Source organism: Phalacrocorax carbo, chromosome 14 (genome assembly GCF_963921805.1).
Source record: "Phalacrocorax carbo chromosome 14, bPhaCar2.1, whole genome shotgun sequence".
Lineage (NCBI taxonomy): Eukaryota > Metazoa > Chordata > Aves > Suliformes > Phalacrocoracidae > Phalacrocorax > Phalacrocorax carbo.
The window spans coordinates 16,608,389-16,631,716 of NC_087526.1; the positions used below are offsets into that span (position 1 = coordinate 16,608,389).

General features: G+C 52.0%; 2 protein-coding genes across 13 annotated transcripts in view; both read left to right on the forward strand.

The window, feature by feature from the left end:
• EPB41L1 (erythrocyte membrane protein band 4.1 like 1) overlaps positions 1-11,308 on the forward strand; it is a 71,611-nt gene extending 60,303 nt beyond the window's left edge. For 5 of the 11 annotated variants that reach the window (XM_064465042.1, XM_064465047.1, XM_064465046.1 and 2 more), the window contains 9 exons: positions 143-250; positions 1,493-1,891; positions 3,251-3,361; positions 3,741-3,821; positions 4,014-4,076; positions 5,007-5,102; positions 5,891-5,971; positions 6,910-7,026; positions 8,217-11,308. In XM_064465042.1, the coding sequence (XP_064321112.1) occupies positions 143-250; positions 1,493-1,891; positions 3,251-3,361; positions 3,741-3,821; positions 4,014-4,076; positions 5,007-5,102; positions 5,891-5,971; positions 6,910-7,026; positions 8,217-8,225 (1,065 nt within the window). In that variant the 3' untranslated portion in view covers positions 8,226-11,308. The remainder of the gene's footprint in view (positions 1-142; positions 251-1,492; positions 1,892-3,250; positions 3,362-3,740; positions 3,822-4,013; positions 4,077-5,006; positions 5,103-5,890; positions 5,972-6,909; positions 7,027-8,216) is intronic. The other 6 variants (XM_064465049.1, XM_064465050.1, XM_064465051.1 and 3 more) reach the window with 3 other exon arrangements.
• A 1,038-nt stretch (positions 11,309-12,346) lies between these two features.
• Positions 12,347-19,268, forward strand: AAR2 (AAR2 splicing factor). Of its 2 annotated transcripts, none has more exons than XM_064465054.1 (3): positions 12,347-13,313; positions 14,810-15,055; positions 18,068-18,220. In XM_064465054.1, the coding sequence occupies exons 1-3, from the start codon at positions 12,533-12,535 to the stop codon at positions 18,085-18,087; spliced, it is 1,047 nt and encodes a 348-aa protein (XP_064321124.1). In that variant the 5' UTR covers positions 12,347-12,532; the 3' UTR covers positions 18,088-18,220. The 2 variants fall into 2 exon arrangements, with proteins under 2 accessions (XP_064321124.1, XP_009512910.2); XM_009514615.2 differs by having other exon boundaries at positions 12,441-13,313; positions 14,810-15,039; positions 18,053-19,268.
• Positions 19,269-23,328: the final 4,060 nt, after the last annotated feature.

The window sequence follows — 23,328 nt, forward strand, 5'->3', positions numbered from 1 at the left end:
TAGCTCACCAGCCTCACCCACCCTCCCCTGTCTTCAGCAAGCTGGTGGCTGGATGATGAAATAGCTTTCTTCGCTCTTGTAAGTGCTAGATCAGCTCCCGTAGAGTTCATTTCCTTACAACTAACCGTTTTCTCTAATCCAGAGCAAAACTCAGGAACCAAGTGGGGAAGAAAAGGATTTATCTGACCCGTCAGTAAAATCCAGCCTGAAAGAAGAGAATTTAAAGACTGCTGTTCCAGTGGTCTTCCAGGTCTCAGTGCTGTTTTACTAACTGCTTCTTACCGTAGTATGAAAGCTCACCTTAACCAGCTGAGGGCTGTGTGCTTCCAGCTCCTCTCCCCATTGCAGAGCTGCTATGTATATATTTATACATACACACACACAAAAACATGTATGCAGGTGTGTTCCTCTTGAGTTTGTTTGATATGCTGTTTCTCATACCTCTCAACCTCCCAGCAGTGCCAAGGGAAGGTTGTGCTGGCACAGCCTGGCCCATTGCGGGGATGGCTCTGGCTGCAAATGTTTGGACCAGAGTCCAGGAGGTGGGTTTCCTCAGGCATCAGTGGGCTTAGAGCTGTTCCTAAAGGAGAACTGCCTAGAGTGAGATGCAAAGTCCAGCGTGGGTCTAGATTCCCCATGGTTTCATGGCAAAGCGTGGCGAGGGGAAATGTACCCTCTGATGGCGGAGTTGAGAGGTATGTTCATGTCTGGAGAAGAGCTAATGAAGGGAGGTCATCCCCTGGCTCTGATCGTGCTGTCAATTACACTGACCAAACACTCAACCAGGTCATCCCAAAGACTCGCCCCGGCTGCGTGAGGCCTCTGGAGGGGGACCGTTGCGTTGCTGGGGCAGATTCACCCCCCGGCACAGGCAGTCGCCCCGGCGTGCAGGGCTGGTGGGGGGCCCTGGCGGGGCTGGTCCTCCTCCCCCTGGGGCGATGCTCCGCAGGGCTCATGCGGATGCTCAGTGGAATTGGCACACTCCTTTGCTTCTCCTTCACTGTGCGTGGCTGATGGGGCCCTTTTCTTTCAAACTCTTCTCTCTTTCTTTCCCTTTGTTTGTTTTTTTTTTTGAGTGCCCAACCTTACTGACATATGATAGCACTGGCAACTGAGCTGTTTCTGAATGTCTCTTAATAGACCTGTTGTTCTGTATACATCTGCTTCCACCGGGTGCACTGATGTGCCTCCAAGCTGGCCAAGCTTTTCTGTGTGGCGGACCCTTTTTTGAGACGATTAACTACCATTAGACTTTTGGCAAAATCAGATTGAATAACCCTTCTCCCCCCCGTCCCACCCCTGCAAAATCGCTGCTGTCAGAAAGGTTTCAGTCTCCATGCTTGAGTTGTGTTTGACTCTACTTTGTGATGTTCGCTGCAGCCTTCTTTCTCCTCCTCCTCCTCCTCCCCTCTCCCCCGTCGGCACTGCCAGCGCTGCTGCACCATGCGGTGCTCACTGTCTCCGTCTCTCTCCGCCATTGTGTCTCATTCAGAGAGCGGGCTTGAGGGAGGGCACCGAGGAGAAAGCTAAGCCACCTCGGCACAAGGCTCCTGAGAGCGACACCGGCGATGAGGAGCAGGACCAGGAGAAGGACTCGGTCTTTCTGAAGGACAACCATCTGGCCATCGAGCGCAAGTGCTCCAGCATCACAGTCAGTTCAACCTCCAGCCTGGAAGCAGAAGTGGACTTCACAGTGATCGGTGACTTCCATGGCACAGCCTTTGAGGACATCTCCCGGAGCCTGCCTGAGCTGGACAAGGACAAGAGTGAAATGGAAGACGAAGGCCTGGTTTCCTTCCAGCATACTGACAAAGTAGTTCCCAGACTGGAAGACGATGTCAAAGGCGGGGAGAAGGTCTCCCAGCCCAGCCCAGATGTCTCCCAGCTAGAGGTACACAGGGACGCCATTCCACCAAGACTGTCTCAGTGCCATCGTGTCTCCATGTTCCTTGTCCTGGTGCCCAGTATTGCCTCGCTGATGTGCACTCCCACATTGGTTTGGAAAAGCATGCTAGCTTTCAGACATCCCCAGGTTCCTGTCCGGTGCAGCTGTTTTCCCCCGATGCACACTGTCATCTGTGTTGCATGGTTCTGTTGTGTGTTTTGTGCATCTGCTAACCAGGAGAAGTCAGCATCATCTCTTAATCCCTGCGTTTGGCTGCCTACCCTGTCCCTCCCACCACTACAGCATGTCAGCAGCTGGGAAGGGCCCGTGTCACTAACCAACAGCTCTGTCCGTGTGTTTTGCATGAAGTCAGTGACCAGTTTGTGTAGTGAAATGTGCTACCAGCTAACCTCTCTGGTCATGCAGGGGCTGGGAGGGATTTACAGAGTAGCTTGTGGGAGCTGCTCCAAAGCTCGTGGAGGGTCATTCCTATGCCAGGAGTGATTATAACAGGGCTAAGAAAAATGCATGCAGCATGTGTGTGGAAGGTGAGTGTACACCACAGGGAGAGGACGGTAGAGCCAGCCCCAGCTCGGATGAAACATAGCCTTGCCTCTGCGCCGGGCCAGGGCCATCTCCTGCCCAGTCAGCGCCGGGGCAGCCCTCCAGCCCTGGCAGGTAAGTCCCCATCGCTGCCTGGAGCTGCCGGGGTGAGTCCAGACCCGGAGCCAGGAAAAGGCTGCAGAATTAGAGGGAGCTTTCACTGAGCCAGTCTGGAAACCCTTGTGTGGAGCATCTGACGCCGTGGGCTCCAGGGTCACAGTGGGGCCGGGGCGTGGGTGATCAGCTCCACAGTGACCCACAGCTGGCGCTGGGCAGGGAAGGCCTTTAGCTCAGGAACGCCGAGCACTGGCTAAGCATCCCCTGTGCAGGAACCCTTGGCAGCTCCAGTTTCCTGTAGGGGAGTGCTGGGAACCTGTCTCCATTCCCCCGAGGTTCTGACACCCCAGGTGTAGGCACAGCTGCTGGGAGCTGATGCAGATCATAAACCTGCTGCAGGGCGCAAGTGAAGTGCTTTTGGTGGGTCTTACCCACCTTTTGAAGACCAGTTTGACGTAACCCATAGTGTCTATAAATCTACCCAAAAAATCCCTGAAAACCCCAGGGACAGAGCATGTCTGATTTGGAGTATGTCGGTGACATGGGGCACTTTACTCCTTGCCCAGGTAGGGCTCGGCGTGATGCTTGCAGGACATCACATGTCTGGCACTTGCAGAGAAGCAGGGCAGGGATGCTCTGCACAAGATGCACGCAGGGCTGTTGGCATCGTGCCCCAGTGCCTGACTTACTGTGTTTCTTCTGCAGTCACCAGCCCCAAAAACGGATGCGGTGACTCTGGGCCTGCGGCCGGGCATGAAGAAGCCTGAAGCAGACAGCTCTGCTCCCCAGCGGGTCGCCACCACAGATGCAGTGCAGGTGATGTGGTGGCTCCATCCTCCTGTGGCTCTGCTCCCCGCTGGCTCTGCCGAGCCACGGTCCAGCAAAACCTGTCCCCAGGCAGCAGCGCTGGGAAGGCAGTTGGCAGAGTGGGGTGGTTGGGGGCCTCTGTCACGCTGGAGTCCCCAGAACATCAAACCAAAGCCCACCCAGAGATAATCTGTGTACATCCCTGGCCCCATCTGCAGTGCTGCTGGGCAGCTCTGGCACATGGGGACATCTCCAGAGGGTGACAGCCACCATGCATGCCGCACTGCGTGTCTGTGGCCTCATGGCCCTCCCCGGCTTCCTTTGTCCCTGCGAGTGTCACCCCCTCCCTGGCACCTCCAGGCTCACCAGGTTTCCTTTGCCCTGGCAGGTGGAAGGAGGCACCCCGGGCAGCAGGGACACCACAGCCACTGCTCACGCTGGCACCACAGAGACAGCACTGGCGACCTCAGTAAGCAGGGCTAGCCCCTCGAGAGGTGGGGCAGCCGCTGTCCCCTGCGGTCCCTCTGCTCTGGGGAGGGTGACCAGAGCCGGCTGTACTGGGGGGGGACCCTGCCCCACCAGGGATGTCTGTGGAGGGTGACCTGCCATGTTTGCCCCTGTGTTACATCCAAGCCAACATGCCCGTCTGCTCTTCTTTCAGGATCACAGCACCAAGGCTGGGAAAGGGGCCATTCCCACGACAGACTTTCGCTCCCTCTCACCGGTGAGGGGGGGACATGGCACCAGCAGCCAGGCCAAGTAGTGGGGAGGGAGGGAGGGAGCCCTGTGGGGCTGGGGGTGGGCTGGGGTTGGTCCCACAGGGCCCCCACCCTGTTCCCAGCACTGGCATCCTTGGCTGTTGTGCTGGTACTGGGAAGAACAGAAGGATGCTCAGAAGGTTCAGGGAGCAGGATGGCAGGGGACCCCCTGCCTGTGGCCTTTCTCCTGTGCCAGATGCACGTGAGCATCTGCTGGAAGAGGGTAATTCCTTAAAAATAGCCCAGTCCCTGGTGAAGTCTCATAGCGGGCTGAGATATCTTTAGCTCTGGGTGTCCTACCTGGCCACCCAAGGCCACATTCAAAGTCTCCTGACTCTCAGTGAAAGTGATGGCCATCAGCAACCCTGCCCAGCAGCAGCCCTTCCTGTGTAAAATGTTTTCTTACTTGATTGCCTCATTTCAATGGATTGAAGCCTGGCCAAATGCCTCATGCTGCCCCAGGCTCATCACTTCTTGCAGCAGGGAGGACGTGCCTGGCACTGGGTGGCTGGGGCACCAGCGCAGCCTTCCCAGCCCTCCCCACGCAAAGTCGGATGGACAAAGCTAGAGGTAGCCTGAGAGCTCTGTACTTAGGGTGGCACTGAGAATGGATGAGGAAGAGCACAGTGCAGCCATGAAATCACCTCCATGCTGCAGAGGCCCTTTCCTTCTGCTCTGGTCTTGGGATAGCTGTGGAAACCTCTCCCTGGCCCCCACAAAAAACTAGGTCCAGTTGGATGTACAGTGCAATGTGGTTTTTTTCCCTTGCCATGCTCTGCCCTCCTGTGCTCGGCTGAGTGGGTGCATCCCACTGGGAAGGTCCCAGCTCCTCGGGAGCCAGCACTGGGGGCTGTCCTGTGGCGGCCCCGCTGACACCGCTGCTCTCTGTCCTGCAGATCACCAGCAGCTCTGCTGGGAAGGAAGTGCTCACCAGCATATTCAGTGCCACTGCGGAAACCCTCTCCACTTCCACCACTACCCACGTTACCAAGGTAAGAGCAGCTCCAAAGGGGGCAGCCGGGGAGTTCCTAATGCAAGCCACTGGAACATGAGGATGGGTGGATTTATGCTGCGGTTGATACAGCAGAAAATGCCCCTTTCCTCTTTACAAGCCAAAAACGCATGCGCTGTCCATGGGGGCTGGCGAGCCAGCGCAGGGCCCCATGGCTGGCTCTGGGCGCCCCGTGCCCGGTTCAGCCCTGCTGCGCTGCCTGTCCCATCCAGCCAGGCGTGACCATGTTGGACGGCAGACAAGGACAGCCAGGCATTGGGTGTTTGTCACCTGCGCAGCACCCACGGGGACTGTGAACCCATGCTGTGCCCACCCCTACTCATTGGTAGATTGGGAGGGCAGGGACTGGGGCAAGCCGGGAGAGCGGTGTGTGGCGTTGCTGACCTCGTGAAGCCAGCTGCAGTTGTGGAATGGACTCTGAATTAGGCTGCCAGCAGCATGCATGCGAGTCCCTGCCCATGCAGCTAGGGTGAGTGTTCCCAGACGCACCTGGAGCCAGGCCCCAGGTCCCCCTGGCCCAAGAAGCCCACAGCACCAGTGCTGGAGTTATCTCGCCTTGTGTCAGCTATGGGACCTGTGTTTGCATGGGGTGTATTGGCTTTATTAGAGCTGGAGTTAAGGAAACAAAGGACACGAGGCTGCTTTGGAGCAGCAGTGGGGAGTTCCTAAGGTGATGCTGGCATTGTCTCTCCTGTGGGCAGAGCTATGACTGCCAGGAGCTGGCTTGTCAGATGGCTGTGGGTGAGTGCTTTCCTTCTTGTTGTACAGACTGTGAAAGGAGGGTTTTCAGAGACCCGAATAGAGAAGCGCATCATTATCACAGGAGATGAAGACGTGGACCAGGACCAGGTAGGACCAGGGTGCACTCGCTTTGCCAGGCTCTGGCTGCCCCCGGCTGCAGCGTCACATGCTTCTGGTTCTGGCTTGTACCCAAAGTTTACTCCTTCTTTCTAAAAACTGACCCCTTAGACCCCAAACCTACCAGCTCTGTCCGGCAGTGCAGGTCCCTGTGGGGTACAGCCCCAGCCCAGCTCCCATCAGTGCCCACTACGGCACTGAAATAGCAGTAAAAGTTACATCCCAGCACAGAGCCCAGTGATGGGATCACCTTTTTATTTTCTTAAAATGTGTTTCCAGTTGCCCTTTCTCTGTTGAAACACTCCAGTGACCCAGGTTCTTCCTTTCTTTCCTGCACAGTTTCACTACAGTCTGACTCACTCCAAGTGATGGTGTTTTGCATCTGCCTCCATGATAGAGGAACAAAAAGTGACAACCTTTCATGCTGAAATAACAGATTGACAGAAATTTCTAGGGCTGCGGGGTCATTTTCCTGTGGCCTAACCCTTTGGGATTTGTTGCTTAAAAAGAAAAAATAAAGAGTTAAAGTATTTAAAAGGCTCTAACATAATTTTTAGACTTTTTTAGAATTATATAATTATGTTATTATTGTAGATTTTTCTAGGGTTTTGCGCAAAGAGAATTGCTGCTGCCCCTTTGGGTTTCAGTAGGCAGCCTGGGACATACATAGCACATCTCTACAGAATAAAAACAGCAAGAGAAAGGCAGTGTGTGAGGCACCCCAATGGCGTACAAATCCCTGATCAGTGGTGGGCTCCAGCCCCTTCCGCTAGGCTGCTGTGGGTTCAGCTTTGAACCTCTCTATCCGTGTCCCCCTGGAATCCCACCCGGCTCCAGCTGCTTCCTCTCTGCCGGTTCTGTCTGTCTGAGTGAAATGTGCCGGATTTCAGGGAAGTGACGATAAATGCCTTCATCCTTCTGACTTCTAGGCACTGGCTTTAGCAATCAAAGAGGCAAAACTACAGCATCCCGACATGCTGGTAACCAAAGCTGTGGTATACAGAGAAACAGAACCTTCTCCAGAGGAAAGGGACAAGAAACCTCAGGTAGGTGGAGGAGTTACCAGGTATGATTTATACCTGCTGCCTTAAGGGGTGGATGTAACTGGGCGAGTGTCTCTGATCCCCACCAGCTGCAGGCGCCGGTAGGTGTTGCTGCTCCTTGGCACTAAGAGTGGCAGCTCTCGGCCAGTAGTTCCAGTGTGATGGTGGGTCCGGGCATGGCCACCTGGTTATGGTTAGAAAGCCAGTGCCACGCCACCAAAAGCAGTTCTGCAGATGTCACCTTGCTGTCCCGCTCAGCAGAGGGGTTAGAGTCATTTGCATGTAAAGGAGAAAGGATCTGCTTGTCCCCCTGAGGCAGGGAGGGGAAGAGGTAATACTGGCTTTGTGGATGGGCTAAGAAACTTGGCTACGGGTTCTGCAAAGCCAGTCCGAAATATCAGACCGCTGTGTGCAAAAAAACAAAAAGAGGTTTCTTGAGTCCCACTCAGATCCCCAGGCTGTCGTTTCATGCACACGCAGGTGCAGGCAGCAGCAGCACACAAGGTTTGCACCTCCTTGCAGAGGCCCCAAAGCAGTCACAGCCCCAGATATTTTCCTTCAGAGCAAAGCTGGCTTGAGGAGTCCTGCCCCTCTGACCCCATTGCTCCCCCATCAGCTGGGGGCGGTGGCACAGCCCAACAGACCTCTGTGCCAGAGCAGCGGAGGGGCAGAGGAGCGTGGTGGAAAGCAGAGGGGGAGCTTTTGAAGGCAGCTTCACTGCTGAAAAATGTATGAGGAGCGCTGTCATCAGCCAGGCTGCAGGTGCGTTTCGAGAGGCCTCTTTGGAAATGTCATTTATCATATGAAGATTTGATTGGCAGCTTTTAAGCTTGGAAACGCAGCCAGCTCTGTTGCAGCCTGGGAGGTCAGAAGAGGCTCTTGCATCTGCCTAATCTTACCTCCTATTGCGCAGTACGAACAAGCAAGCCCAGACACTTCTGCATCACTTAGGGAGCCACCCAATTTTAACTGAATGGCTTAAAGTAAGGGAGCAATGACTCCCCCGTACACCAACACCAGCCCAGTGAATTAAAAGTTCCTGCTGATTACCAGAGGTCCTGGTAATTAAGTGCAAAATGTGGCCCCAAGTGTTTGCAAACTTACTGTATGGTGCCCTCATACAAAGAGGAGCCCCTTTTATAGTCAAAGGAATCAACACCCCGTGACTGGTCATTTCCATCTGCCTTGTACAGGAATCTTGACCAACATGTTCATGGAAGTTGGCGTCTATATTCAAACCTGGAGAACAGTGGAGAAGGAGCCTTCATGCTGGATTTGCCAGCAAGACATAGACATCCTGGCTGCAATGTTCATGGCGAGAGACAAAAATTTTTAAAAAAAGGAATAGCAAATATATTATATATATATATACATACATACATATATATATATATAAAAGCAGGAAACAAAATGCATCCTTGCACTGCTGCTATATGCTGGAAATGAATAGCAAACACCACCAACAACAAACAAAGCCAACCCTCTTTGCAGATAAATTGAAGAATTTACTGGATTGGTGATAAAATAAGATTTAAAAAAAATCATAACAACAGTAATATGGTTAACAATACAATAAGCCACCATCTTGCATGTTACATTAAAGGATACACAATCATGAGTTCATTTGTTGTACACTGAATGGAAAGGAAAACTGCTTTGCAACAAAGCAAGAAATAAGCAAACTTAAATAAAAAACCACAAGCAGAAGCAAAACCATTCCCCACCTCTGGAAAGAAGAGAGAAAAACATTGACTTTGTTACCTTAGAGTTATTTTCCGATTTGCAGGTGTGGTTTCGCCCTTCTTTTCATTCCATGCTGGTTCTTTTGCATCTTTTGGGGTTCTGTTAACTCTTCCCCTTCCGTTCCTTATCTTCTTCTCTGTGCACTTGTCCAACCTCTTGTTCTCTGAAGGTATTTAAGAATGGATTTAATTTCAAACAAAACAAATCATATGTATATGGTTTCTCATTTATAAAAAAGCAGCCTGTAGGGGTTTCATATGGATGTGCATTTAAGTTATGTATATTATTATATATAACGAGGGGGGAGGGAGGGAACAATACTGAAATAATTTGACAGTGCTGGTAAATATGATGACAACATTTTTAAATTATTAACTCTTTGATTGACTGTGGTTGGTGTATTTTGAGACTCTTAGATCACATGTGGGACTCTCAGTCCTGCAAGAAGAGAATGGGGAAGGTTGCAGCCGTTGCTGTTTTGGGGGGAAGGGGAGAGGGCGAGAGACGGGAGACGTCCTGCCGGCTGGTCTGCAGTGTATGGTGGTTGGATTTGGAGGGTCAGTGGTGACTTGGAGGGGCAGGGAAGGAGCTTGAGGCTGCGGCTCCAGCAGCTGTAGGCAGGATTGTCTCCCCGGCCCCCACCCAGAGCCACGGGAGTCAGCCGGGAGCAAGGTGGCAGCCGCAGGACTGCGTTCATCGCTCCTCTCCAGCCCACTGAGCCGTGCTGGTGGTTGGGGTGGTTTTGCTTTGTTTCTGGATCCCAGTAATGAAGTTACTCGAGCTTTGTAGTAGGGTTGAAGGCAGAGGGGTTGTTTCTGCCTTGCCTCCTCCGCTGCCCAGGGTGCGATGGCAAGGGCTGCCCGAGGCACTGCGAACTGGTGACAGTGATAGCGGAGCGATAGCAGTCCTTCCCCTGACCTGCCATGGGATGGGCAGTGGAGAGACCATGCTGCCTCCACACTGCAGAGCATCCCCAGCATCCCAGGCTGGACGAGAGCCCAAGCCCTCTGCGTAAGAAGGTGCGTGTCGAGGAGATGTCAGTGGAGCTGCCTTCCCCCAACTCATCGCAGCTCGGCCTTTAGCCACAGGCTTCCTCTGTGGCTGCCTTTGGAAGGGGATCATGGGCCAAGCGCAGGGCCTCATACACTGTGAACGAGGCAGTTAGGGTAGACTTGGAACCAAAATCAGGAAGGAAAGGAAATAAATGGGTTTCCTACTTGGAATTGTCTCTAGCTCCTGTGGAAACAGAAGGGCCCACGATTCTGCACCATTTTGCCTTTAGTCTCCCACCCCTCACACAGACTGTGCCCAGAACTAGGTGCGTTTTGCCAGGTCGTGCAATGGTGCAGAGGATGACAGTGAGCAGGAGAGCCTGTGCCGTGAGGACCTTGTGGGCAGACTCCGCTCACCGCCTTTGCTGTCCTAGGAGAGAGCCTGCTGTCTGGCAGCTGCGGTTCACCAGTCACTTGCTAGTATGTCCCTGTGAAGTCTGTTCTTCTGGCAGAGAGGTTTCTCCTGCAAGCGTGAAAGGCGTGAGCACAGGCTGCTTGGGAAGCAGAGCGAGCTGCTGGCTGGCACCAGTGCTGCCAGGTTGTGAGCTTCCATCCAAGCGCCTCCAGCTACCTTTTAGAGAGCAGAACCCCAAGCAAAAAAGAGTTAAGGCAGTTGCAAAGAGGCTACTTTTCTCTCTTTTCTTTTTTTAATACACCCAAACCAGCTGTAATCAGCAGTGGAATTTTCGGAGGGAGGCAGGCTGGGGGAGGACCTGTGGTCTGCACACAGCGCTGGTGTTCATTAACACACTGCGTTTCATACTCAGAGGAGCCCACCTGGCTTTGACACCTTTACAACCCACCAGAGGCTAGTGTGAAACTAGATACTTGCTTTTGACGTTTTGTACAGTTATAAAATCGATTTTACTGTTAAAATTAGTGGCCTTACAGAGTTAGGCTTGATGTGCGCTTGGACTGAGATGAGTTATGTTTGGAGTGAGCAGATCCAGTCCATGGCTTCCGTAGCGTGTTTAATGGGTGATGGTGTTTAAAAACTTAACAAAAAAAAAAAAAAAGGAAAAAAAAAAGAAAGAAAAAACCTCACTGCTTGTTTGCCTGGTGAGACGTGGGTTTCTGCTGCTCAGCAACAACTGAGGCCCCCGTGGGCTCAGCTCCCCCAGCCTGCCCATTGCCTTGCTCCATTTCAGATAGTGGATCACTGCTTGTTTTCTTCCAGGGGCCTTTCTGTTGAAAGGGGTGGGAGACATGAGTGCCTGTTTTTACCTGATCCCACAAATTCATTCCAAACCTGGCCTGCGATTGCATGAGTAATAATAACAGTAACAATAATATTTATTTTTATTTGAGAAGCACCTTACCAACCAACTGCAACGCTCTGTTGTTCCTTCACTAACTCTCCTTTTCTCTTCCCTTGTTCTCCCTCTCCCCTCTTTGGTCATACTCATTTTCAGTGCTCGGTGGTGTATGCGTGTGTGCTCACTGTTCTTGTATTCAATAAAAGTGAAATAAATGTGTTTGATGCTAAACCAGCTTGGGCCTCAGCAGACTCCTTCCTACCAAGAGGATCGAGAAGCAAAGGGGGGACCCTGTGACCCAGGTCTGCACATGGGAACACTGGGCTCCACTCCGGCTAAAGCAGAGATGCCGCCGGGTTGGGTGCTGGGCTGGTGGAGCTGCCACCGGCCTCAGAGGCAGCTGCTGGCCCCGATAAGCGCGCGGGGGGCGGCGAAGGTGGTGCCGAGGATGCTCTGCATGCAGGGAGAGGAGGCGGCAGCTGTGCCCGAGGAGCCCAGAGCGCTCGTGGGCGGGAGAATGGGGTGCTGTGAGGGCACCTGTCCCGCCGCGGGGTCTTGTACGTCCATCTATCAAGGTCTGTGTGTCTGTCCCACCGCACGGGGCCCTACCCGGCCGGACTGGGGGCCCAGGGGAATGGCAGCCTGCTGCGGGGCTCTTGTCCGCCTGTCCTGCTGCGGGGCTCTTGTCCGCCTGTCCCGCTGCGGGGCTCTTGTCCGCCTGTCCCGCTGCGGGGCCCCTGTAGGCCTGTCCCGCTGCGGGGGCCCTGTCCGCCTGTCCCGCTGCGGGGGCCCTGTCCGCCTGTCCCGCTGCGGGGCCCCTGTAGGCCTGTCCCGCTGCGGGGACCCTGTCCGCCTGTCCCGCTGCGGAGCCCCTGTCCGCCTGTCCCGCTGCGGGGCCCCTGTCCGCCTGTCCCGCTGCGGGGCCCCTGTCCGCCTGTCCCGCTGCGGGGCTCTTGTCCGCCTGTCCCGCTGCGGGGCCCCTGGTCCGCCTGTCCCGCTGCGGGGCCCCTGTCCGCCTGTCCCGCTGCGGGGCTCTTGTCCGCCTGTCCCGCTGCGGGGCCCCTGGTCCGCCTGTCCCGCTGCGGGGGCCCTGTCCGCCTGTCCCGCTGCGGGGCCGTCCTGCCGCGCTCAGGGGAATGGCAGCCTGCTGCGGGGGTCGCGGGAAGTGAGACCGGCTTTGGGGGAGGGTGGCTCTGAGCGGAGCAACCGCCAGTCATGGAGGGCAAAGGGGAGCCGCTGCCGAGTCTGGGGTCTGGAGAGGCAGGGGCCACGGGCGGGGAGGCCGTGGGCCAGCGAGGGCCCGGGGGGCCGCCCGCGGAACCCACCGCGGGCAGGAAGCGGCTGCGGCCGGAACCGCCGTGCCCGGAACCGCCGTGCCCGGAACGGCGGTGCCGCCCGGCCGCTTTTCGGGGAGGACCGGCCGGGCCCGGCGGCGGCGTGGGGCCGTGGCCGGCGGCTATGGCGGTAACGGCCGGCCCTGCCATGGCGAGCCGGCAGCTGGAGCCCGAGCTGGCCAGGCAGCTCTTCTTCGAGGGTGCTGCCGTCGTGGTGCTGGGCGTGCCCGAGGGCACCGAGTTCGGCATCGACTACAGCACCTGGGCCGTGGGGCCCCGGTTCCGCGGCGTGAAGATGATCCCGCCGGGAGTCCATTTCCTGCACTGCAGCGCGGGACGGGCGGGCGGCGGCCGGGAGACCGGCCCCCGCACCGGCTTCTTCCTCAGCTTGCAGCGGCGGGAGGTGCGGGTGCTGCGGTGGGACGCCGCCAGCGAGGCGGTGGGCCCGGGGCCGCCGGCGCCGGGGGAGGCCGCGGCCTTCAGGGAGAACTTGCGGGAGATGGACCGGTTCCTCGGGCCCTACCCCTACGAGAGCCTCAAAAAGTGGGTCTCCCTCACCAGCTTCATCAGCGAAGCGGCGATGCAGAAGCTGCAGCCGGAGAGCGGGCAGATCTGCGCCTTCTCGGAGGTGCTGCCGGTGGCGGCCGGGCGGCACACCAGGGACCGGGCGGAGCAGCGCCTGCCCCCCTTCGACACCGAGTGCCGGAGCTACGCCGAAGGCATGGCGCGGCTGCCCCAGATGAAGCCGAAAGCCGGCACCCAGATCAGGTTCACGGAGCTGCCGAAGCAGACGTACCCCAGTGGTGCCACTCCGGAGGAGATCACCAGGCACAGCATGGACCTCAGCTACGCCCTAGAGAAGGTGATTAACCAGCGATACGCCAGCCAGCCTCTGGATCTGCTCGGTGAGTATCGCCCGGTAGAGTCCTCGGGTGCTTTGGGAGAGTGAAGTCCTTTCTCCATCAAACGAGAGCCCCGGGACGAAACCTGCGCTCGTTCCGTGGGCCTGTTCCCTGGTGCCCTGAGGCATCTCTCTTAACGGCGTCACTCGACAGGAGAGAAGCTTGTGGAGTTTTTAGCAGCTCCGGGGCCTGTTCCAGTTGCGCTGGTCTGAGGCCGTGGTGTTTGGTGTCCGGAGCTGCCAGCCTGCCACGTTTGCCTCTCTCGCTCCTCCTGGGTGCTGTGCTTGGTGCCCAGATTGCCTCAAATTCAGTCAAAAGCAGCGATTGCAGGTGGCCGCGAGCTGCATCTCGTGCAAAGGGGGCCTGGCAATTTGCCTGTTAAGCGAACCTCTGAGGACAGAGCTTACAGAGGCCTGGGAGCACTGAACGGGGCCGAACATCGTAATTTTCAGGTCCTCGTTCCCGTTTCGGTGGTGAGGTGGTGCCAGGTCTCCCAGCAGGCCGTTCCCGGGGCAGGAGCTGGTCACCTCCCTGGCTGGAGCGGTGGCAGCTCTGCTGTGTGCTGCTGGCGACTCTCTGTGGCAGCGTTTGGGGTTTGCCAGCCCTGCTGCAGGAGCCATCCACAGCGAGGGCTGCAGCTCCCGGTCACAGGGGCTCAGTTACTTGCCAGCTTTTTTTGGCAACTTGTGATACGAATGAATAAATAGCAAATCTGTGGAGGTCCTGGAGCAGGATTTTGTTTTGTGGCAGGGTAGACGGAGGGCTTGGGAACCCAGCTGAGCTGGAGCCTTGAGGCTACTGAGGTTTGGAATAAGCCTTTGTTTTTCCCTTCTTCCATTTTTCCTGTGTTAGTGTTACACAGTTTATTCCTTATCAAAATAACCAAAGGCAACTCTAGGATATACAAAGAACAAATTATCTTAGGAAATGGTGATGCCATCATTCTAACAAAACAGCTGATGCAAAGCGTCCAGGGAGGCAAACCCTGGCTCTTAATTCCATGAGGAAAAAACATCTGTTAATGTACTGCTCACCTCTCTCAGGGTTCCTAGAGCCCGTGCATTCAAGGGCAGCAGCACTTTTCACTCCTGTGTGGCTCTGGACACCCAGGCACAGGCAGAGTGAATGCTTGCAGAATAACAGCAATGTCTGACCTCTTGTTTGGCTCCCATTTTGAGAACACGGATGACCGTGGAAGTCCTTAGGTGGCTGTTTACTCTGATTGCCTGTAAAGGCACTCTCCGAAGATGATAATTACAGTTACGGGTGGACCTGCCCGACTATGCTTTGCTTTTTTTCCAGCTGAGCAGAGCATTAGGAAATAGTGTCTGGAGTATTGATTGCTATTAGCAGAATTGCTGGAAGGGCAGAATGCACGTGCAAAAGGCAAACCCAGAGTTTTATGCAATCATTTAGAGTTTTTGAGAGGACGCGCACCTTGGATATGTTTTTATTCTTATGTGTGTTTTGTTTTGTTTTCCTTTGCTGAATATGCGCAGCTGAGTTGCAGTTTGCTTTCGTCTGCTTCCTGATCGGGAATGTGTATGATGCCTTTGAGCACTGGAAAAGACTCTTAAACATCCTGTGCCGATCTGAAAATGCCATAGGGAAGTATCGAGACCTTTACATCAATCTCATTTCTGTGCTGTATCACCAACTCAGTGAAATCCCGGCTGATTTTTTTGTGGACATTGTCTCCCAGGACAACTTTTTAACCAGCACCTTACAGGTAAGTTTGCGACTATCTCTTGAAAAATGGGAGTGGGAGGAGAGGGTATACAAGACATTAGAGCAAATGCGGGGAGAAGCTGCAAAAGGAATTAGGCTGCTGTTGAGCTGCGTGGGAGATAGTGAGCCTATCTAAGCACGTGCATATTTTCTTTTTCCTTGTGTTATCGACAAAGACAAGCCACTTGCTTGTCATCTCAGAGTTTGATCTGCTCAAGCTATGCTTAGAAAAGTCTAATACAGTGAAAGTTGAGTTAGTCCACAGGCAGAGAGGCTAGCAAAGTGAGGCAGAGGGAGGAAAGGCTAATGAAGACAGCTGCAACAGTAAATCAGGACTTTGTTTTCCTTGCAAACAGAGCTGGAGGTAGCCTGCTACATCGGCATGGTTTTAGAGGTCTGGCGTGGCGCATCCAAGGCGACCAGACTGTACCAGCATGCCTTTTTCTAAAATTTTTTTAAGGCCTTTGACTAGATTAAGCTGAACAGCTCTGAAAGAGGCTGAGCAAGTGCAAGATGATGTCTGTCTGGTTTTTTTTATCAAATGCCGCTCATTCTTAACAAAACAAAACAAAAGCCCACCACACAAAGCTTTGGTGTGAAAGGCTAACGATGCTGAGTTTTGGTCAGCTTGAATGGTATGCTTAGTATGCAGAGAAGTTGTTGTAAAACCTATTGTGCCCAGGGCATTGATAGTATTTAAGAAGCTTTTCCATTCCTGTTGGCCTTAAAGCAAAGCTGAAGATTTCCTATAATCGAGTTTTTCCCAGAGGGAATTTACGGTTAGTCCAAAATGCAGAAAGCGCTGCTTCTGCTGAGACAGGCGTGGGCAAACCTGTAATTCAGCTCTCGTAAACCCAGTTACTCTCAGTGATTGTAACCATGATGACAGCTCAGCAAACAGACTGAGCAAAACGGTTGGAAAAAAAAAAAAGCCCAAACCAGACCCACTGGTGAAGCTCAGCAACGGAAACTTAATCCCAGCAGAAACAGGAGTAAGTTATGTTGCAGGTGCCTGGTGCCTTCTCCTTTCTCAGGGAGAGGTTATGTTTCTCTGCTTGTAACTCCAAGATCTTGCTGTAGGTTTGGGGTGGGGAGAGGTGTGTGTTTGTTTTTAATTTTCTGGATAAAATGCTACAGGAAGCATTGCTTTAATCAAGTGACATCACTTTTTCAGAACTTGGATTCATGAAAGTGTTGGGGTTTTTTTAATTTTTATTTTGTTGGTGTGGTTTTTTCCCATCCCGTTATGGGACTGGAAAACGTAGCTCTGTTTGCAGCACGCTCGCAGAGCAACATTTTGCAGTACAATGTGTTTTTTCCATCTGATGGGAATTTTGGAAGCACCGTGTCGTGCTGCTTATCTTTCCTTTTCGGATACCCGAGTCTTGTATGTCCTTGCATTTCATCAGTCTGTGTTTTCTACTGAAGCAGTAGAAGCTGATGCCTTTAGGTGGCTATGCTGGCTTCAGCCATCACTGTTAAACCCTAGTAGGAGTCACCACATTCCTAGTAACAAAGAAGAAATTGGCCACACAGTTGAACTGAGCCTCTCCTTGCTCAAAGTTCTCCGTTTCTCTGCTCCCATGGGATTTCTCTGATGCACTGAAATAGTGCCAGGGAATCTCTGGCACTTGCCTTACCCAGTCACTTCACATGCACAGCCGTCAGAATTGATAGTCTTAACTGGATGTGGGCAGATGGATTGGAAGAAGTGCAGAATGGTCCGTGTCGGGGGAGTGTATTATCTGAGTTAGCTTTTGCTCAGCTTTGAATACAGCGACTTTATTTTTAGAGCTTGATCTAAGGCAAGAAGAGTACAGCATAACCTCCACTGAATATGCAGCCCTAACAAAGTTTAAAGAAAAAAAATGGTGAAATAACTGATTTAATGTGCAGTTCATTGAGAACTGGGAAGTATAATCTTTAAATTTTTTTTAATAGCAGCCTTGCTGTCTAAGAGAGTTCTGTTATAAAGAGGCAGTTTCGTGGTAGAATGAACAAGCAAAAGGCAAATTATCAAAAATAAAGCAACGAACTTTGCTGTTCATTGTCAGTGTTTTATCCAGCTGTCAGTAGGTCTCGCCCAAATAAGAGCCTGCTTTCTCCCCAGAGGGCTTTCCCTTCGCTTCCATCACATCATGATTTTTTTTTTTCTTTGGCTTTGAAACACAAGTTTCTTCCTGTGTAAATGAATTCTGGATCACAAGTTGTGAAGAGGAGCAGAAGCAGGCTGATGAGAGATGGGCTCTGAGGCTAAATGTCATCTTTAATCATACACAGGTGCTTTAATTCTCAAAAATGCTAACAGAAGCTGTGAGTTTGTGAAAAGTTAACAGATTTATGTGTGTGTGGATGGTGGAGGGGAGCCACCCTTAGAGGTTAGGCCAGATTTCAGTGCCCTGTGCTCAAGGGAATGGCTGTGCTGGGGATAACTGGAGTTTTTCCAGAGAGCTCCCATTCCCCTCTTGCCTTCAAGGTAATTTTATTAAGTTTCCTCTGTATCCTAAAATGTTGTATTACAAAAATACTTCGGGGCACCACCTGGTCCATCCAGCCATGAGAAAGATGGGTGTAATTACCTGTTGGCCATTTGGACACATGCTGTAAAATTGGCTGTGTGGCAAATGAAAACTGATAGTTTTGGGTTTTGTTTTGGGTTTTTTTCCCCCCTTGTGCTCACTTTTCTTTGCTCTCATTTAAGCGTATTTCAGAATTCCATAGTAGATATTTGATTACATATATACTCCTGCTTGAAACAAAGTTATTACCTTAGCGCAAATTTTTCCAGCGCTGACTCAGCGGAGTGAGGGCAGGATGTCTGTCTTGGCTGTGGGATGAAAGGGGAAGTGTAGGCTTTGTTTAGGTAGCCCCAAAGCCGGGGTGGTAGATCCCTCGCAGTGGACTAACCTGAAGCTTCCCCTAGTGCACCCTGTTGATGATGCCTTTGTAGGAAAGAGGTGCAGAGCTTGTGCCGTGGCTGAGTTCTTACTGACCTCTGCTCTGTTTTTTTTCAGGTGTTTTTTTCCTACACGTGCAGTGCTGCTGTTGATGGGACCCTACGAAAAAAGGCTGAAAAATTCAAGGCTCACCTAACAAAGAAATTTAAATGGGACTTTGAGGCAGAGCCTGATGACTGCGCTCCTGTAGTGGTAGAACTTCCTGAGGGCGTGCAGGTGGACTAAGCAAAATGCTTGCTTAGAACCAAACAGCTTTTTAAAAATAACACTTTTCCCACATCTTCTCCAACCTTGTCAGCTTCCTAAAGTCTGTTTCTGAAGCAGACTCTTCTTATGCAGATGTGGAAGACCCAGGAGGATTCCAAACTTTGTGAGGAGACCAGAATTATTGGAGAAGTTTGAGTATTGTCACATGGCTACTTTGGACACCTTGGTTTTTTCCCTAGCTCTTCTGCAGCATGTCCTCATTCTGCACTCAGCTGACCTCTAGATCCCTGGTCCCATCCATCCTCCTGGGCTGGAGGTGACACCCTGTTTGGAGAGCATTTGTGGTTTACACTTGAAGCCTTTGCTGCTCCAATTTGGTGCCTCCTGAGTGAGGCGTGTAAGGCCATATAACTGGTCACTGCAGCTTTGACAGCCTGAACTCAGGCTGTGAACCGGGACTTTCTGCTCTTCCTAGGCTTGCATTACATGGATGTAACCACAACTTTCAAAACTGTGTTGGATGCTTATGCTACTTACTGTGATTTATTGCAATAATCTGTTGTGGAGGAGGATTCAAAGCCACAGCAAAATTCCTCCCGTTTCATACCCCTAATTCTGAGGTATCTTATTCCTCCCGTTCTGTTAAAGCCTTTTGTATTTACTGCTGACACCCTGCTTAGCCCGATATAAAAGACAGTTAACAGTTTGGTAGCTAGAAATAGTTATTGGGCAGTAGTCGCACAGATCTTGAAGAAGAGAGCCAGCATGAGATAAAGGGTCAGGCTTCCACATGAACTGGGTGCTCTGTTTTGCTGCAATTGCAAATCTTACATATTTTCACTGGTGACAGCCTCTTCTTTCTCCCATTTCCCACAGGTCAGCTGTAAGAAAACTGGTGGTGCTCACTCAGAGCTGCACAGAGACTTAGTCCTACCGCTCACTTGTTACATCCTCGGCTGTTAGGCTCCTTCTGGAATTTGTCTGTTTGCATGTCTGACCAGATAACGCTGTTTGTTAGTGTTTTATAGTTGAAAATAAATCTCAGAGGAGCCCTACCTACAGTAAACATCTGTATGAATAGTTTTTTAGTTCTATAGCCAATACTGATACGGTGACACTGCCCTCTCTCTCTCATCGGGATGTCCAGTGTCCCCAGAAGTGACACCACAGTGGTGTTTGTGACATCCAAGGACAACTGGTAGTAAAACAGTATGGGGCATGGTGCAAAGCGCAGCATGTTCTGGGGAGGAGGTGCGTGATGAGCTGTTTCCAGGTAATCAGGAACTTACCACAGGATTCAGCTGTCAGAAGCCCTCGTCTGCTGCTCGGTGCTGTTTCCTCCCTTTCCTCTCCTCAAGGGCTCTGCATTCCGTTACTCTGGTGTCTTGAGTTGTCTGTTTGAAATACACTCCATATTGCTCACAGGCCCGTAGGGGAGGTTACTCTGATTTGCAAGTGTTTTGTTCTTACATCTTTCTTTCCGTGCTTTATTGTCCTTAACATCCTTGAGATCTTTCGTACAGTAGTTTGTGCTTTCTCGTTGTTTGCTCTTTGTATCCACAGGCAGTGCTGTCTTTGCAGCTGCCAGTTGGACAAATCATTTGTAACGAAGGATCCCAGCTTTGATGAAAGATGCCTCTTTGGTTTGTTGGCTCTTTGCACCAGCCTGATGACTGGTTCTGTTGCTTTGGAGCAGAACACCGGTCACTGGTGTAAGTAGTAAGCAGTGAAAGTAGCGCGGAGCCTGGGGGCCTGCCTGTCTAGAAGGGAGAGGGGAGCAGTGCTCTGTGGCTGCAGACCAGGCTGTGTCAGTGCTTTGCAGGCTGTCATGGCAATCCTCCCACTTGTTTGATGGATAGGTTGATTTGAGTGGGTCTTGTTAAATCTCAGAAACAATAACTGAAAATTGACTTCCAAAGTGTGTAATAGTCAGGCTCCCATAATGAACTACATTTCTAGCAAGTGTAATCTTCTCTAAGAGAAAAGAGAATATAATTGTACCTCCATTGTGCTTTTTTTCTTTTTGTGAGGTTGTAATGAGGAGAGGTAATACTCTTATTAGACCCACAAAACAGGTGGGGAAGAAACAGGCCTTTAGGGACACAGTCCCTTTGTTAGATATGAAACAGAAGCAGCGAACTTTCAGCTAAATACATGTTGAGGTGTTCAGAATTCAACTCTGTTATACAACTCACTTGCGCGCTTTGAGGGGAAAAAGGAAGTTGGCACAGGTGAAGCAACATATGTTGGATGTTTGAAAGGTCGGGTTGTAAATTTGGGAGGGAGGGGAGAGCTGTTATTGCCGTTGAAGTCAACGGGAAGGAGGGTATAAAAGGAAAGTGGTAACACAGAATAGAAGGAATATTTTCTTGCCCTTACATAGCCTTAGGCCAGCTATGGTAACACTGCCCCTCTTCCAGCTAAGACGAATATAATGATCTGAAAGCAAAAGAGGGATTGTGTGTGTGGGTAAATACGCATTACTGCAGGCTAATGAAGTGTAATATGTGATGTGTTTGCAACACCGGTTCAGCAGTGAATTAGGGTCAGGACAAGCAGCTTTCAGCGCGTTGTGAAGTGGCACTGAAGCATGAGGTACATTGGCTTCCTGCTTATGTGGCGAGTTGTCCAGCTGCCAGAGTTGTGCAACTGAGGCAAACTGGCATCACTCCTGCCCTGTGACATGTGCTTTCACTGTAAATTGTGTTGGAGCATGGGCCCTGCTTAGCCCTAGGTGAGGCTGATCACTAGTGGATCAGCAGTGGCATGAGCCGACCACTGGATAGCCCCAAAGATGTACCGCACACTGCATTTACAACGCAGAGCCCAGTGTGAATGTATTCAACCCTGAAAGCTGCTATTCCACGTTTTCTTTCCCCGTACTTTCCCCATAGGCTCAGTAATGTTGGCCAAACCAGAGTTTTGAGACTCAGTGATATTTATCCTGTGTGGGGCCTCCGTGTTGTCCGGCACCACACCACACCACGGTTGCTTCTTGTTTCATCAGCCCTGCAAGTTTGAAGATGTGGAATGTGCCACCTGAGGATGTATAAAGCTGCCTTCTTGTACCAGTGGTGTAGTACCTCCTCTTTTTATTGGGAAGAGAAACGGCACGCCTTGCTCTGCCGGTTCCTGCGGCTTGCTTTGCGACTTCCACCACCTCCTCCCCAGCCGCCAAAAAAGCAGACCGACCACTTCTCTCTTCTTTCGGGTGGATTGCTGCTGACTTCATCATGTCACTGGTGAACAGCCACAGTGCACTTTTTCAGTTGAAATTAGTTTTGTGTGGCAGCTCAGTAATGCTTTTAACTCCTGTGACAGCAGCGCTTGCAGACCTTGAACAGCACCAAGTTCGTGCAGTGCTAGATGCTACCCAGACATGTAGAGGTGGTGATTTTGTCCCATAGCTCCTGTCCTCTAAACGCAAACTAAAGATGAAAGGGAGCAGGTGGGGAAGCTGTAGGAAACGATCGATGCCTCTGTGGAGCTTGTTAGTGCTGTGATTTAAATCTGAAGTGAGCTCAGGGTTAATTACTGTTTGAACCAGCAACTCTTCCTTGGTCCTTTCACTTCTACGGCTTACCCAAAAATTCAACTTACGGTTATTTGCTCAGTGTTTTCTTATGGCAGCCCTAGTCTTTCTGTGTACATCTTGTTTCAGTTCTAGTCTTTTTTCTATTTCTATCAGGATTTTGTAGTGTTAGTATTGTACCCTTATTTTTCTAATCCAGAAATGACAAATGGTAAATATTTGCCATTTGTGCCTCTAACAACTAACAGCAGTGAGAGATTTTTCAGGGTCTCTTAGCTATACATCACCTTTGTTTGGAGCGATGTTTATTTCTGCTGCTGCTTTGGCAGCTGGACATAGACTGTGCCAGCTGCCGCAGATGGAGCGGCTGGCACCGAGCTCCTGGAACATGGAAAAAGATGAAATGGAACATCTTGATCCCTTTCTCTGAAAAAGGAAATAATCTTCCCCTGATATCGCTGTTCAGTGTCCAACAAAGCTATGACAGTGGCTCATTCTGCAGACCCGTTACTATAAAAGGGATGTACTCTGAATGGTCGTTCCTTCCTAATGTGGTCAGCTATTTCGCAGCTGTGTCTGCTCCCCCTCCAAGAATGTGCACCTCCTGTCCCGCTGCGGGCGGTGGGGCTGCAGTTTGCTGGGCACCAGGGCTGGGATTTGGCAGTGCAGGAGCCTGTCCCACGGAGGCAAGTGCACAAACCACAGAGTGGAGCTGCAGCATGGGTGGAAGGATGCTTCTTAAAGCATGAGCTGTGCTAGAACCTGTAATTAACGCACAGGAGGCGCTGACTGTGCAGGGCCCTCCTTAAGAGAGCGTAAATGAGCTGCAAAGCAGCCGTACTACAAATAAACCCCAAACGGGTTCATCAATAGGAGCAAAAATCCATATACACAGAGTCTCAGAACCGCTTTGGATGTGCTGGTCCAAGCCGTTGCCCCGCCTGCCTCGGTAGGTGTGTTTCAGCTTGCTTGGAGGGCTTTGTGTTTTCACGAGGAAGGAGCTGCTGTTGGGGCACAGCAGAAACAGGTCACGCAGCTGCAGCCTGGCGGGTGGGGTACCAGGTCTGTACCTTGCCAGCTCCCAGCAGAGCTGAGCTCGTGCCCAGCAGCGCGTGTCCACCTCAGCTTGAGGGGGCTCCATGGATGCGAAACAAGGCTGTGCTCATGCTTGTCACGGTGTGGTTGCAAGCTGAGGCAGCCCCTGCTGGGTCTCAACGTTGGGCAGGTGAGAAGTGGCAGAAAGAAAGAACAAGAGGGTTAACTTCTCGTCCTGTGCAGCCGTCGGGAGGGTTGTGTCAGTGGCCTGGCTGGCAGGAGGTAACTCCCATGTACTGCACTGGATCAAAGGGGGTGCTTAGCTGAAGTGCAGAGAAGCTTTCAAGGCTTCAGATCCCCGAAGTCGTAACACTTGAACGTTTTCCTCCTCTGTGAGGGAGTTTGCAGCTCGGTCACTGTCGCAGCCACGCGTGGCTGACCTGGTGAGAGAAAGGCGCCAGCAGCCAGGAGTGCTCCTGCGTCCCTTTGCAATTTACTTATTGTCTCCCGGCCTGTAAAAATTACGCCTCTTCCCAGCATAGTCATTAAAGAGTTCAGG